Raw genomic sequence first — 17,222 nt, forward strand, 5'->3', positions numbered from 1 at the left:
TATTTGCATATTCAACTGACTAATGCAAGTTCCCCGACTAATACATCCCCTGTTAAAATTACAGAGGAAACTTTTCGCTATTTATGTGCGGAAATTTAGTCTACATTGCATATTGATAAAAGCCACTCAAGTCTAGGTAAAACTAATAGACACTTGCGTTTTATTGACCAATATAATTAGCACAAATACACTAAACTGGTTTTATTGCATCTCACAACAATCTGCTGTTAATAGCCTAAACACAACGCCATCACAACAAAAACTAAATGATAATTTAAAGTCTTAACCTTTCCATACGACAGATAACCCACAGCATGATTTACATTTAAAGAAAACAAAGACGTTTTAAAATCTTTTTTTTTCTATCGATACCCACGATAGATTTTTTCATTTACAGTACAAAAAAAAACTACCAGCTCTCTCAAGTGAGAAATAAATAGATTCGTTGTGCACTTCACCTTGGCAGCTGGGCAAAGAAAGGCCCACACATTTGAGTAAAATGTCCATAACCTGCATCGCCCAAATCATTTCTCTTAAAAAAAACTATATTGATTCAGTTTTAGATAAATTAAACCCTGTTTCGCGTAAAAAATAATCCATAGGTATTCGCAATAACCCATGCTATATAACATGCATTTTATATAACTGTGGACTTAAAGGAACCCCCTTTACGCACAAGATACCTACGAAAACAAAATATATTATATTTTATAAATAATCAGTCATTTGATCTTCCCATCTCTCCTCGAAATAGTTCTCTTATAACCTTGTAATATCCTCGCCACGCTCGGTTCCGGAGAGGTCCTCGGAGGCTGACATGGTGTTAGTGGTGGAAGCTGCCGCCACAACGCCAGCCGCTGAGCTTGTGTTGGACCCGGAGGAAATGCCCGTGGAGGAAGAGGATCTGACTTTGGTGTTTGGAAGTCTATGGTCTTTTTTCCACTTCATCCTGCGGTTCTGAAACCAAATTTTGATTTGCCTCTCCGAGAGGACCAAGGAATGAGCAATCTCGATACGTCTTCGCCGTGTTAAGTACCGATTATAGTGGAATTCCTTCTCCAATTCTAAGACTTGCTGGCGAGTGTAAGCAGTTCTAGACCGCTTGGGTTCCGCTCCATTGTAACTAGGGTTCACTGGAAAGAGGAGAAGCAAAGGGAAAGGAAGAAAGAACAGAACAGAATAGAAAAGAAAAGAAGCAGCGAGGGAAGGATAGGGTAAAACAAGCGTGTCTTTCATTGAGAAATGGTGGCGACAGAGGAAATGAGGGTGGGCTAAAATATCTAAAAGTTAGCTTTCTATAATAAGGCTAAAATCACATTGGACTCAGCACTGAATTATTAATGCAACATTATAAAGCTTAGTTTTTCTCTGGTCCCAGATCTCTCTCACTCTCTCGCACACTCATAACAAGAGAAGCCACATGGTGATACGACTGCCCAGAGTATACCTCGGCTATAAAATTTATGGTGGGTGTAATTACCAATGCCTAGTCGTAAATCCGCCTCAATTGTGCCATTTCAAAGGCTTCTATCCTATCGTAGCAGGGGCTGGCCAGGGGATGAGTGTAAAAAGGAGTGAGGCAGACGGAGAGAGAGAGTTAGGATGAGGGGCGAGCTTTATAGTGCTTAAGAGAAATACACTCAAGTTGCCTACCGGTGCTGACGTGAATTTTCTTCATCCAGGGGTACACTACGGGTTGTTTGGCAGAAGCTGAGCTGTTAGGATGCTCCGGAGTGGCTTGATTGCAGGCGGACGATGCAGCCGGAGGGGTGGCAGGAGACAGGGTTAACGGTGGGGGCTCACATGAGGCAGATTGCCCTTTTCCGAGCAGGTGCCCCGCGTGAGGCAGTCCATGTCCTCTTTGAGTATCAGGCTCAGGGATGCTTGCACAGTTATACGGACGCTCCTGGTAGCACCATATGACCGCCCGGTAACCTGCAAGACCGTGCCCTGCATTTCTCTCTCCAGTTTAGCTATCTAAACAGGAACAGATACGAAACAAATAAGGAAAGCAAGCAAAGAAAAGTAGAAAAACAGTAAAGAAATAAAAACTTTGTAGAAACAATGCAGGCTATATATTAGCAACAGAGCCCACATTTTCAAATCCAGTTTTCAACCCACCAGAGAAAAATAAGAAATAATTTTTAAGTTTTCCCTAAATACATCGAAACCAAACAAACAGACAGGACATAACTCTTTAACAAATGAAATGCTCGGAAACAGCCGTTTTGCCTTATATGAAATCTTTTATTTTGCTTCGAGACCCTACAGATGTGATAGGGATTTTTTTTGGTCCACCCCCACCGGCTTGAAAACGCCCCCATCCACCCACTCGGCACTGCTCTAGTGTTGCGGGCGCATTTTAATATGAGTTAGACAGCCTGACCCGCATTTCACCCCTCGTGTTCGACTCGTTCCAGTAGTTCACTGCCAAGGAGTTATTGATGAGCGAAAAGCGATGAATTCCCTCTGCACATAAATGGCCTCAGATCCTGCACCAGCTCAATAACTAGTTATAATGTAGAGACTTCCAAAAAGCTAAAACCGCCGGCGAATTTGCCTGATGATTTATAGGTGATTCCCCCCAGACATAGATAGATAGATAGATAGACAGACAGACAGACAGACAGACAGACAGACAGACTGATACATAGAATAGGATTCAGCAGAAAATTCTATATAAAGAAGGTGGGATTTTAGATGGAAGAATATGCCAGTTGTCCATGACCAGAATCTAGTGTGTGTACTCTTGAACGAATGACATTTTAGGCCTATATGATATTTAATGTATGCGCTTTGCAATAATTTTGAATGATTTCATTTTTGGGCGCATAATTCTTGCCTTATAAATATCGAGTTAATTTTAGTTCACGTGACCTAAGCTGTTCTACAATATAAAAAGGACCAGGCCTTACCTATTATTTATTTATTTATAACCTTTTGCGCTCTTAAGCATTTAAAGTCAGATTTAAGTTTGTTTTATATAATTATATGCGTACTTTTGATTGTGAAATGTTTCTTTGTTGAGAAATCATGAATATGATTATACAGCATTGATTCATTATTTGAGTTAGGATCAATTTATTTGAGTTTGTTGTCCGTCTGTTCACTGTGAACAAAATACGTTTTTTATTTATTTATTATTTGTTATTTTTTTACATAATTTTTTATATGACTTTATATTTTTATAAAAATTATTTTTGTTTATGACTATTTTAACGCTTAATATGCTTAAAACAGAGAGGTGAGTCGGGTTCCACATAACATTTTGTATTTATATTTTAATGTATGTAATTGTTAATTTAGTTTTATTGTAATTTATATTGAAATATGGCGTTAGATTACACCTATTTAACACCTATGAATGTAAATAAATAGACCGTGTTTACTTGTAGAAAATTGTTGTTTTTTCCCCCAAATGTGTATATACATTTACTTTTTTGTCTAGCCTACATTAAAAATATATATAAAGAGACCTTACTGGCTTAGCACGACAAACAGCTTAAACTACAGCTCCTTTCCACTAAGACATGGGCATATGTGCTGTAGCTGTTCGCCGCTATTGTCAGGGAACACTGCCCTCTGTGTTTATACGCAGCGAAACAAGATGGGACAAGAATATTATACTAGAACAAGAAAATAACGGAAATACTTACCAGTGCAGGTCCTCCTTGCCTCACGTTCACAATTTCCTTATGCGCTAAAAAGAAAAAAAAGCAATTTAGAAAATAAAAATAAATAACACTTGTCTTCTCAGGCATGTAAGCATATCCTTTTTAACAATATAAAACGTTAGACAGATTTAAAATAATCGAAATCCTGTGATGGAAACCATGCACTCCTTCAGTATCCTGGTAAGTATAAAATATGCATACTGTGAATTCACATACAGTGTTGGGCCACTGTTAGTCATTGAGACCAATGGCAAAGAATATTTAACCCGAATGTTAACCATAATACTAAAGCAAAGAAAAGAATATAAATGTAATTTTAAAAAGTATGGTGATATTATATACACATAGAGGGAAACATAACTGTTTTATATATATACTCAATGCTACAATTAAACAAGCTCAAAACTGGAAAAAAAGGTACACAAAAAGGTACTTCTAAACACTATGGTATAATTTCAGCCAAATGTAAACTGTGTTTAGTCATAAGCTCTAATTCCTGCTTTAAAGTAATTTGCTATTACATACCAATGTTTCAATGTAGCAAATGCAGCATGATGTCATGACCAAAAGTTTCCTTGATAAAACATAATCTTGACATTATTTTAAGAAAAGTCCAAATACCAACTGCAATTTTTTTCCCCATTCATTCAGCTCATCCATCACTGAATGAAGAACAGTTTATCCACAAAGAGAACAAAGGTACTGTTTTCTATATTTTTAAAATGCTTGTCCAAACAGGAACTTTCTACAAACAAATCGTGAATTGTTCCAAAATTGAAAGCATTGCCTTTTTTAGTTACTCTGCATGCAGTGGCATGATTTTCAACTCTTGTCATTTACTCATTCTTTCTAAAGTTATCAATGTAGTGAATGTAACTGCTGCCATTTTCATTGAATGGCTAGTTAGATAGTAATCTGGTAGATGACAAAAGAATATGTTGAACCAAGACTAACCTGCACTGAGACGAAAACAGAGGAATATAAAACTATTGCCCCCTATTGGCAGTTAATGTTTTTGACACAGTATTCAGAGACTTAATGATCAAATAAAAAGATGCACATAAGGGCTTATTAAAAATAGTGGTTAAATGTATTCTTTATAATAAATGCCACCAACAAATTCATTTTAATGTATTAAGTGTTTCCATCACTCATGTACAACAATTGTTATAAAATAAAGTGTTTATCTTTTTCATAACAGTGGACATTTACTGAATGTGTTTTAATAGCAAATGTGATGGTTGCAGGTTGTACCACTGTACTCACCACATGACCCATTTATTCTCTGAATGACTAACCATTTTCCAAACCCTCACAAAAATGTTATGTAAAATGCTGTATAGTTAACATTATATTGATTAATATTCTAATCAGTGTACAATAGGGAATATTATCCACCTCGATCAATCTTTTGAGTGAGTAACACCTGCACCTACTCTGAGCCAAAAATGGTACCAACAGATATTAGCTATACACTTCTGCTTTGATGTGATAAAAACAGTGGAGTACATTCATATGATGTCCTTGTCAGCATGGTTGTTCTTACAATAACTGAATATAAACACATAAATAAGAACACAACATAATCTGAGAAAAGCATCTATGTAAAATAAATAAATAATAACAATTAAAAAAAGTTTACTTTTTTAATTGTAATTGTTTAAATATTTCTAGATTTATAGATTAGTCAATTTCTGATTTCTGGGATAAAGTATGGATATTAAAAATGGAAGATATATGAATGCAAATGTATAAAAATTGATTGTGGAATTGCATGACTATTGAATCAATGCTATTAAATTGCTTTTTTATGTATTTTTTGAAGTGTTGTGTAACATTCTTGCATATATTATAAGCAGTCATACATGTGTATAACTCACAACAATAATGATTGATTACTGCAATTAATTGGTAAACTTTGATTATTTAATCTATGTTTTTGTTAGAATATCAAATAAGATAGACTTAGACTTACACTTAGGTTACACACCGTTATTCCTGTATAAGCAACTTTATCAACTTTAACTTAATAACAACTTTAACTTAATACTAACTGAAGTTCCAACAAATTCAATATTTTACAAATGACATTTGATATCAGCACAAACCCCTCCTACTGTTTTTAATAAAATGGGAAAACACACACACACACAAAACAAAAAGGTATTTCTTTGAGCCTGGAGGAAAGAACTTTGGCAAGCCATGGAATTTACAACACAGCAGTATTTACAACCAGATGCAGCCTTACAAGACAGAACTCAGCGAAACAGGTCTTTACACTCTATTGTTTTCTATGTTTAGACACCACAAAATGCAATCAGTGATTGATAAGGAAACTGTGCATAGTAATTTTGTGAAATATTTGCAACTCTGACACATTCTGAGTAACTTTTTTTTGTCTCTCTTTACAGGTACCCTAAACAAAGATAATAGAAGAATGCTTTTTGTTGTTTAACAAAACGGTAAACTGAACTGAAATGGTAGATGACATAAAACTAGTGCACATTAATTGCAATCCACAGTTTTCTTTATTAAAACTCTTGAGAGTCTGTGATTAAAGCCGCCTTACAACTGGAAACAAAAGTTGTTGTCGTTGTTGTTTTTCTCAGCTGCATTGCAAAAAATACAACATTTCAGAACCTCATAAAACAGTGTTATATCTGTATTTTCAACTTAAATGTCCTTTCCTTAAACCATAATCATAATTTTCCCTTCATTATTATTGTTTGTACATGTATAACCTTTGCATAGCAAAATGGCCTGAATTAGTTCATGATGCCAAAACTGAGGCATTGGTTCTTTTTATTTAAAAAAGGTCTCAAAATATATCACAGGCCTCCACAGATTAGAAACACAGCAGTATGAAGATGGCAGTGGAGTTTCTTCTCAGCAAATATCACAGTGCATAGATTAAAGAGAACATTGTGGATGAACAAAGCAGTCTGACTTCTTCTGTTTCCAAGCACAACATCATAAAGTAAGATATGACTTAAACTTTTCATACCATGATTATAATGGTCAAGTAGCGCCTCATCTGTCAAATAAATACCACTGAATATCCGGGTGTTGAAAACCGAAAAATAACAGTGGTAAAAAAAAAAAAGTCATATGCTTTGTATAAAATATACTTTTTAATGTGCCTTTGAACCATTTGGAGTCATTTCAGTGTTTTTTTTTTTTTTTTGGTTAATGATGTGACTCTACCTCACCATCCTCACTGCCCTATACATGACCCCACCACACAACACCACATCTTCTCTGCCCTGCACATGACCCCACATTATGTCCGATCTAAAGATCTATGTTCTGCGCTCTCATCTGCAAACCAATACAAGATCACTTAGCTTCTCACAGTCCTTCACCTTCACTTTTAACAAAACATACGCAACCTAGGCAAAAACTAAGCACTTTTCACCATCCAAAAGTGGGGTATATACGCACATTCTGTGATACCAGATCGCAAATACTCAGGTGTATAAAAATTACGATCCAAGACAAAGCTTTTTACACATGTACAATGCTTTTAAGATGCATACAAGACGTTTTTGACTACATAAGAGTCATGATATACAGAATTAGATTTGAATCTACTGCCAGAACAATAATTCTATATCAATGCCAAATTAACAGTAATATACAAATGCACAAACGCACATTCTAGACCTTTGAAATTGATCAAAACTGAACAGATGAGGACACATTTGCGCATCACTTGACACAATTTCCCCATTAACTATTGAATTACATCCTTGATTAATTCCCAAGGGTGTTGCGGAGGAAAGTACATATTTAATTAAAAAGAGGAAAACAAGATTATTAACTTACTGCAACCGCCTGGGATCCATTTGGGAGAGTCGAACTTCTACAGACCCTGACGCGAGTAACCCACACTGACAGGCTCTATAAGCCGTTCTCTCAGAGATAAGACTAGCCAACAGCTGCGATTACGGACAGTTAACATTATATATGATGTAAATATATTGAGGGTTTGTCAGGTCTTGCAGGCCATAAAACCCACTTTAATGACCCCACGTGCTCTTCCTGAACCACTCACTGGTCCTGCTTTGGGCAATTGGCATAAATAACCCTCAAAACTTCAAAATACGTGGCAAGAGAGCTAAAAAAAGAGGGGTTTGTGTAAAAAGCAACATAGTAACCACAGTAACTCGCAATGTGGCCCTTTCAGTCAAGATAGCGAGTGTAGAAATTGAAAGAAGCATGGAAATTTACATTGAATCTTCAATATAGGTGAGTGAGACGATTCTAAAATTAAAGCGCTTTTGAAACAGTAGTATAAATTGACTAGCTGCCTGTTTTTATTTTCAGATTAGTGTGTATGTAATGGTAACATTCATAAACTTTAGAAATATGGAGATTAAAATGTTCGATAGCATTTCAAATAGGCTACATTGAGAGCGCTGAGAAGGAATTAATTAAAAACTAAATTAAAAATATGTCAAACCAACAGTAAAGCGGAAAAGAGCTGCGTGTAAAACAAGCCAGACGAAAATGAGCATTTCATAGGCATCGCTCTTATGTCCTTTGTTTGACACGGGCCTGGATTACGTGATTTCGGCACACAGGGTGACTAGCATATGTCTCATTATCTAAATGTCAAATTTCATCAATGAAGTAGTAGCATGAGCAATTCACTCTCAATGTCTTTAATTATGTGCTTTACACGAAGTACGATTAATAACGCAGTTGTATCACACTGCAAATGCATTTTCGAAAAGCAATTCGTATCTTCATAATTTAGTTGACAGTATTTGATTAAGTGTACAAACTATCTTATTGTTTTTGAGGGTTCTGTATGCCAAAACGTCACTTTGAAATGTTTGTGTAAACTTCCGCCGATTTGTTAAAAAAGGAAACAGTTGTCAGTGTTTGATGGGTGAGAGGAAGTGCTGTAAAAGTTTATTGGGGTCATAAAGTTTTATGTGCCTCCGTTGAAGGGCTACTGTAAATAAGTGACCAGAGCGTTAAAGTTCAATCATGTCTCATCAGTGCAAGTATACAAATTCAGACTTGGTCCTCGATGGATGCACGAATATTTATCAAAATCATATTAATTAGCGTAGAACGATTTCTTCTTCCGTCACGAGTTATCAAACGGGCCTTCAGTGCAAAAATGCATTGTGTAAAAAAAGATTAATTGTTTTGTTCCTGTTGCTTTAGCAGACAAAATATAATAATAATAATAACGTTAACAACTGGATATTCTTTACGTTTCAAGTTTATTTACAATCATACCACATTGGACGTTTTATTGGACACAGATGGCTTTTAACCCAGAACTAACGAAACTTACTGATATATTGCCACTATTGACAATTAAATCTTGTTATTTTAATAATACATTACTGACTGGAAAATTGTCGATGTGGCTTAGCAGAGAAACTTCGGAAACAAACGGTTGTAATAACAGAAATAATGGATCATAGAACAAATGCGGTTCACACAAAAGTAGGTCGTGTAGCTTGTTTGGTATGAGAGGTATCAATAAGCCACTCCTTACAAACCATACCCTATAGGCTACTCAAGAGTAGAGTGTATAGAAACAAAAGTCAAGGTACCTATCTGAAAAAATAGCCCCAAAAACATTCACTAAAAGAGCAAAATGTTCTGATTACACAGTATTTTAAAAGACATAATCCTCAAGAGAAAATTACCATTTGGCTGCTGGCTGACAGACAACATGATACACAGCGTTTATTATGACACTAGTTGTTGCATTATCATCGTGGCGTGCGGTTTACCATCCTTGAGTGGATATTTTAGTTGTATAGATGTATTTACGACAAAGTACAATGAATAAAAAGACAAGTCCCATCAAAATGCAATGGGCAGGTTGATGAATGTTGAAGCAAAGCACCACATTATTTACACTTACATTTAAGTCAACATAACTGGATGCAGGCCTTGATATATTATGTAAGTTACTGATACAAGTGATTGTAGTAAAAGCACATTCAAATAAAGTTTAAGCTCATACATTATTCAAATAAGCACCTCCAGCACTCTGGGAATGGAGCCCTATCAATAAATATTGAAAATATGGACATATTCAAAAATGAAAGACATCAACTGTTGTCAACAAGAAAATCTATTTTAAATAGTTTGTTATTTCAGTACAAGTTAACACCGCCTTTATTTTCAAGCTGAAGCCGTGCACCACGTTATTATAGTCCTCCTTTCACTTTCAACTTTGAGTCCTTCTTCCACTTCATGCGACGGTTCTGGAACCAAATTTTAAGTTGGCGCTCGTTCAAGCAGAGGTTATTGGCAATCTCGATACGTCTGCGACGTGTGAGGTATCGGTTGAAATGGAACTCTTTCTCCAACTCCAGAGTCTGGTACCGGGTGTAACTGGTTCGTGACCTTTTACCATCAGATTCTGAGGTGGCATCAGAAAGATATTGGGTTACCTATTTGTAAAATTTTATCGACTGTCGTCCTCATGCATATTACTATGAAATTAATTTTCATAATCTTTGATGAAGTTGCCACCAAACACAGTCCATAGAATGTAATATGAAAACATCAAGCATTATGAAATCCAAAATAAAAACAGTGGACAGGTGGTATGACGCTAATATTTATTTATTCTGAAATAAGAAGTCATGCACAGAAATAACACAAACGTAATGAAACATAATCATAACTGTGAGAAGGCCACGAGCTTTCTAACATGTCCTGACACAAAATATTGTAAGAGCTGAGCAAAAAAAGAGACACTGCGATTGCAATGCCTCACTATTTAAAGGATGCAAATTGACATTTTTGACATAGTTTTGCTTTGCTTTACTACTCCAGCGGTGAAGAGTGCAACTAACCGGAAACATAAGTACTGCCAGAAAATGTAAATGTATGCAAAGATTCGTTTAAAATCCCACTTCACTTAAATAACATGTAAACGCCTTTTAATTCTTAAACCAAGAGATAATACGCAAATTTACATGTTATCTTTATTTTTTATTTTATTTTTGCTTTTCTTAACCAATTATTTCTCCATAAATTTGAACGGAGATCACCTCTTCACAGTAACAGGACAGGTTTACGAGCAATAGATGCCTTTGTCATAAAATTTACGGCCGCTAGTTTTATTATTTCCTGCGTTTGGCCTATAAAACTCAAGAGGAAAAATATGGAGCGACAAAACATGGTAGGAAGGAGATGCAATGAGGAGGATGAGATGCGTGCAGTTTTCCTCTCTTCTAAAACAAACTTTAAACGTAACTTTACCGTGGCTCATGTGTAGCTTTGTCATCCACGGATATATCTGCGGCTGCGACTGGTTCTGACGCTGAGACGAGTTAGTTTGTTGCTTTATCGCCGAAGTAGTCTCCATTTTGATATCGTCTGTGCGGCTCTTGCCGCTGGGCTTCTCCATAACTTCCATATTCCCCTCGGCTTTTTGGCTCAACAGTCCGTGACTGAAGGGGTTGTACCCGTGAGTGCTTACAAAGCTTCGAGAGCCCAGAGCTGAACAGGACTGTGTTCGCTGAACTGCTGCACTGCTCCTTGCACGGTCGGTTGTGTTTATCGCCTCCCGTTTCAAAGAGTTGGAGGGCATTTGAGAACTGAACGATCCGCCGAGATCAAGTCCTTCGTACGCGTAATTGGACTCGTGGAACTCAGAGTGAGCTCCATAGTTGCCAAAAGTGTGCATTCTACAAGAGGAGGCGTCTTGCGTTTGCTTAGAAAAAGACTTTCCAACGTATGAGCTCATTCTTTTTCCAAAACAATATAACCTGGAGAGACTCACAAAAAGCACTCGGTCACGGCAGAGACTAAATCAGCAAATAAAGTGTACATACGTTGTTTAGAAGTTTTATTTGTTTATTGGGCTTTATTTGTATTTCTAGAGGACGTTAGGCTTGTCCTAAAAAAGAGCACGATTTATAGGTGGAGGAAATCATTTCCTTTTTTTTTCTTGATACGACGTGTAATGCCCAAATATGGAATGTTTAAATAGAATCACGTGCAGCTCCTGGCCAGTCATAAATTGGCTTGATCCCCAGGAGGTTATTGATAGACAGGGAAACGTGTCCGATAACTTCTCGGTATGGAAATCATCTAAGGATCCGGGCTAAAAAGGGCGAGACCGTAAGACAAGAGCGTCATCTGGCGTCTAATACTGGACAGAGCGGCCTCTCTCTCTCTCACACACACACACACACACACACACACACACACACACACACAGACTGTGTGTGCATCAATGCATGTGCATTTGTTGCAGCGGCATCCCAAAACCACATGTGATTATTTATCGCAGAACAACCGATTCAGTGTTATGCCGCTATGCAAAGCAAATGTGGTTAGTGTGGTTAGAAAGGTTTTTGTCAATCAAGCATTGTCGCTGTGTCATGAAATAAGCAATGCTTTATTTATTGAATTAAAGTTTATGAAACCTGTGAAGTCGTCCCATACATTAATCATTAGGTATATTAACCGTAATTTGGTGCATTATTCCAGACTTGTTCAAACAAGATGATGGACAAGATACCATGCGATACGATGTTATGACATATTAAATGACAAGGCAATATGAAAAATATGGAGTAGCCTATACTATTATCACATTAGTTACATAGGCTATAAGACAAATATGTCTTTCTCCTGTTTCACAGTAATGTCTTGGGTTTTTGATTGTTTTGTGTGTGTATTACTTTTTTTCTTCAGAATTCGAGAAGTTGTCTATTGTAATCATGGGCGGACTATACACTGCGTCAATGCATGTGCATTTGTTGCAGCGGCATCCCAAAACCACATGTGATTATTTATCGCAGAACAACCGATTCAGTGTTATGCCGCTATGCAAAGCAAATGTGGTTAGTGTGGTTAGAAAGGTTTTTGTCAATCAAGCATTGTCGCTGTGTCATGAAATAAGCAATGCTTTATTTATTGAATTAAAGTTTATGAAACCTGTGAAGTCGTCCCATACATTAATCATTAGGTATATTAACCGTAATTTGGTGCATTATTCCATTCAAATGATTGGAGTTTGGGCAAATTAAACTGTAGTTAAATGTGTACAATTAAAGAATAAACCAAATTCCGATGTAACCGTGAATTGAATTTGTTATTTGGATTTGAATTACTCAAAAACTCACAAAAATATGTAGGCCTCAATAAAATTTCGTAAAAGCTTCTTCAAAACGAACAAGTGTGTAAAGCCTGTTTTTTTTTTTCTCAATTCTGAAACCCTTGATGATGCGTGAAGAGCGCAAAGCTGGAGTCAAAATTAAGACAGTTTTTTTTTTTTCAAAAATTTTATTAAATAATATACAGTTTACACAAACAATATAATTGCGTAACAAGGTATATGTTTGTTTTCATATGGGTGTGATTCTCACTTTAAGACAAGTGTATATGCATACAACTACAAGTATGATGAAATGTATTTTTTGAAGTTCTCTCAAGTTAATGTGCCAGTACAGCGGCATTTTGAACAACAAAACACTGACGAGGCAAAGGCAATATTAAGGAAACAGAAAAAAAATTGCATTAAGAATTTAGGTAGTATAGTTCATCCCGTCAGTGCTTATTTCATTGTACAAATATGCATCCACAAAAAAACTGAATGTGCATATAAGAAGTTTCCTTCACTTCTGGAATACTTAGGGTTCTGTTTAGAGGCTAAATAGTTGGGGAGACGTAGCCTACTTATCAAATTCGAGTACATTTTAATCTAATGTAATTTCTACGAGCCTATAGCAACATGATAATACTAGAACCACACAAATAGTTCATCTGTGGCATTGTCACCACGCAGCCAGTAAGGAGCTATTTTCAATACAAAGAGAAGTTAATTACATTACGGTGGATAACATGTGTCTTTATCTCTCTTAATCTCTCCATTTGTTTCTACGTGTGTATATGTTAGTGGCGTGGTGTTGTAGTAGAGCTTGTGTATGGTATTCAGGTCGTAGGAGGAGGGGGCAGTCGAAGGAATAGCAGAGTATACAGTCCATGCATTAATATTTGCAAATTCTCAGAGTTTAGGTAGTTACGTTGCAGTTAACAGGCGTTCGAGAACGAGAAATGGATTTCCTAATCTTTTTTTTTAGCTTCCTCGGTTTCCTCCTCGGTCTCCTTCTCGGGCTCTTGAGGAGTATCCGTTGATTCGCTCCCCGGTACAGTAGAAGTTAGATTTGTCTCTTTCTTCCATTTCATGCGCCGATTCTGAAACCAGATTTTGATTTGACGCTCGGTTAGGCACAGAGCGTTGGCGATCTCGATGCGTCTGCGTCTGGTTAAATACCGATTGAAGTGAAATTCTTTTTCCAGTTCCAATGTTTGGTATCTGGAGTAAATCTGGCGACCTCTTCTTCTGTCTGACCCGTACCCAACTCCTGTTGTGGGGAAAAGTGCAAATAAATTAAAGAATTCACACACAGAGAAATCCTTAATTATAAATTTAAAATCTAAATTTATTTTTAAAAAACACGTTTGAAATCCTGGTGGAATAATTCACTTTTTGCATATTTATTTTTTTATTTAATTTATAACGTAACTAATATAACAATTTGGCAAAATATTGTATTTCAACCGATATTACAGTCACAAAGCAACGCGAAACGTAACATTTCGATTTTCAGTGTTTCTAAACATTTATTTCAACTAACTTTGCTATCGTGTTTTTTCAAACAGTACATCAGAAGAGTTAAATTATATTTTAACGTAGTAGTGCATGCTCATGTAAAATGTACTTTTTGTTGTATATTTTTCTAACGCACTCACACTTATTGCACAAGTTTTTGAAATAATTCTGGCACTAGAGTATTAAAGGAGGTAGCCAAATGGGATTCCCCTCTCTGAAAAAGGGGGCTTTATAGTCTGATGATTTAGTAGTGGTTTATGAGGCCATAAAATGTAGCTACTCTGTTGATAGGACGTATCGTAAAACAGACCAATTCCACCAGGGTATGTCCCAAGTCTCAGTAAAAACTCACCGTTGTGCGAGTTCATGCGCTGCATCCACGGGTAGATCTGAATGTTGTTCCCTTTCTGTTCCAGTGTTCCTGCACGAGCTTGTTCCAGGTTGTACTCCTGGGCAACGTGGCTCTGCGCATTGAGTCCCATACTAGTTTGTCTGCAACTGGGAAGCACATCCTTATCTTGAAGAAACACGTTAGATCCATACTCGTACGGTCCTCGACTTGATCCAAACATAACGTTATCTTGAGGTGAATAGAAAGGGGACGCATAAATCCGGTTTTGGGTTACTGTGGTGCCATAAGACGAAAAATGTCTGACTGAATCATATGTGGTCGTGTTCAGTGGCATGTTGGGCAAAACCTCTTGCCCACCAGATAAATGGCACGATAGCGACGGGTTCGCGAAATACGAATTCATACCTTTCCTATCGCCCTCTCATCAACTCACCCTCCTATCTTATTTCCCCTCTCTTAATCTCACACTTTCTTTCTTTGTGCTTTGGGGTCTGCTTCCTTCTGTCACATACACACGTCTCCCGCCTGCTTTCCTAACTCTCTTTCAAATGAACTTCAGAAGGATTTCAATAATATTAATTTCCAGTCTCCGGTTAAGACGCGCAAAGCAAGTGTTATAGCCAAGGCTTGGCTCATGGAAGGACAATATGACAGCGTCACCTGACCACTTTCAGCCAATTGAATGCGCGGTGTACGGAGTAATATCGAGCTTGCAGCTTCCTATCCTTGTGGCTTCAGTTGATAATGTTTAAGTAAACACACAAAAACACAGAATAGGCACTTACACGAACAATGAAATATGTCTTTTTGTGCATTAATCACAGAGTTAATTTGTTATATGTGCCGGTACAAAGCTTCTCAACGTGTATTGTGAAGGTAAATCTACACTTATAATCATGCGTTTTACAATGAGCTTTTTCATCGAAATTAATTACCTGTAAGATCGCTTTTACAGTTGATTATTGTCGCTGACTTAGACCAAACTAAATATATTTATATTTTACAACATGATAATACTAATCATAAGTAAATGTATTTCTTCTCGACGCAACAACTTAATTACTTAATTACAACTACTGGGTAGATGATATAACTCAATTTGAACCACTAAATATAACCCTTTGTTTAAAAAAAATTGCTACATGCCTGTTTACGCGTTATCTACGCATATATTGTTAACCCTCCATTTTAAGATGCATTTCGCAAAAAAAATTGTGAATAAATCTGCTGATGCACATTTCATATCATATTATTAGACATATTCACGGCATTGTCGTCAGTCACCAAGTTAAGGGACCACACTATTCTTTTTGTTATTCAGTAGATATTTCCCTATAACGTTTGTGTCTCTCTTCAATTTCCTCGAGCTTTCATTGCACTGAAGGGGAAACGTCTGTTCTTTTCCTTTCCCCATTTGTAAAGTATTGATAATTTCAATGGTAAAAAGAACCTGAGTAAGGAGGGGGGAAGTGGCATCTTACTAAAGAATGCGTCAAACGCGCCTTGGTGCCATAAAAGTCACAAAACCAACTGAGGACTTCCAGCTCTGAGGCAATTATCCCTTTGAATGTATGGGGGCTGTGCAGCGAGTCTCTTATCTTGTGGACTGAAAGCTGCACATTTTTTTAGCATTTAACTTTCTAGGTTATGCAGAATGATTATGAATAAAAATAATACTATGAGACATCTTTACACAATTTAAGTACTGTTGACTATTCATTTTATTTATAAGTATTATTTTTTACAGAATTTCGTGCAGTGATCATATATGCCAACAATCTGTTGAACAATACAAATATAACTGTTCTGCTTTATTAAATGTTTGCAACTATATCAATGGAATTGTCCATTTATATTACTATGTTCAAAGAATCAATGATGGGAAAATAACTAGTTTTAACCGAATGGTTACGGTATGCTCCATGACCTTAATGCAGGCCACATGACGGAACGTGTGAGGCCAAAAACAGTGGTTTAGAAAGAGGTGCGCAAAACACGAGATTGACAGAACAGTAAAATTTACTTCCAGCCCGACAGTGAGAAAAGGCATTTAGCAGCTATAAAACAGGCTAATCTGCTTAACGACTGATTAAATGCTTACAATATTATATCCCAAAGTACCTAAAACCGGGATCAATCAATATCAAGGATTAATGCTTTTGATGGGTTGTCATATTTTGGACAAAATTTGAGATCGACAAAATGTAACTCTTCTAGTCAAATCTCTACTAAGTGGATATCTAAACATCAATATGGTAAGTGCTATTTCGTCAGTTTATGACTGCTGCATAATATGATTAATTATCTTCGGTAGTGAACTAATTGACGTTATACTAAAATTAGTAGTTGTATTATTATTATAAAAATTTATTAAATAAGGATGCCATAAAAGTAATCAAAAACATAAATTACGGGCCGCAAAATTAATACAGTAAATATAGGCTAGTCAATACGGCGGTGTGGATTTCAATTATACAATAAGAAACTAATAAAAGTAATATATAACAGTAATAAAAAATATTTCTTGCGTGAAAAGCGCGTGCTCTCGTTTTATCATATTTCATAGCCTTTTTAAGACCGTGGAAAT

At 36.4% G+C, this 17,222-nt stretch overlaps 3 protein-coding genes across 3 annotated transcripts; all 3 read right to left on the reverse strand.

The window, feature by feature from the left end:
- Window positions 1–737: 737 nt before the first annotated feature.
- Window positions 738–4,952, reverse strand: LOC107697836 (homeobox protein Hox-C4a-like). The gene is made up of 3 exons (XM_016498688.1): window positions 4,941–4,952; window positions 1,654–1,906; window positions 738–1,133 (listed from the first exon to the last, which is right to left on the reverse strand). The coding sequence occupies exons 1-3, from the start codon at window positions 4,950–4,952 to the stop codon at window positions 760–762; spliced, it is 639 nt and encodes a 212-aa protein (XP_016354174.1). The 3' UTR covers window positions 738–759.
- Window positions 4,953–9,816: 4,864 nt separating this feature from the next.
- LOC107697940 (homeobox protein Hox-C5a-like) lies at window positions 9,817–11,406 on the reverse strand. Its single transcript, XM_016498820.1, has 2 exons — window positions 10,920–11,406; window positions 9,817–10,071 (listed from the first exon to the last, which is right to left on the reverse strand). The coding sequence occupies exons 1-2, from the start codon at window positions 11,404–11,406 to the stop codon at window positions 9,857–9,859; spliced, it is 702 nt and encodes a 233-aa protein (XP_016354306.1). The 3' UTR covers window positions 9,817–9,856.
- Window positions 11,407–13,026: 1,620 nt separating this feature from the next.
- LOC107697939 (homeobox protein Hox-C6a-like) lies at window positions 13,027–15,558 on the reverse strand. The gene is made up of 2 exons (XM_016498818.1): window positions 14,636–15,558; window positions 13,027–14,035 (listed from the first exon to the last, which is right to left on the reverse strand). Exons 1-2 carry the CDS (start codon window positions 15,036–15,038, stop codon window positions 13,734–13,736), a joined length of 705 nt encoding a protein of 234 aa, XP_016354304.1. The 5' UTR covers window positions 15,039–15,558; the 3' UTR covers window positions 13,027–13,733.
- Window positions 15,559–17,222: the final 1,664 nt, after the last annotated feature.

The sequence above is a fragment of the Sinocyclocheilus anshuiensis genome, unplaced genomic scaffold (genome assembly GCF_001515605.1).
Source record: "Sinocyclocheilus anshuiensis isolate Anshui unplaced genomic scaffold, SAMN03320099.WGS_v1.1 scaffold78, whole genome shotgun sequence".
Taxonomy (NCBI): domain Eukaryota; kingdom Metazoa; phylum Chordata; class Actinopteri; order Cypriniformes; family Cyprinidae; genus Sinocyclocheilus; species Sinocyclocheilus anshuiensis.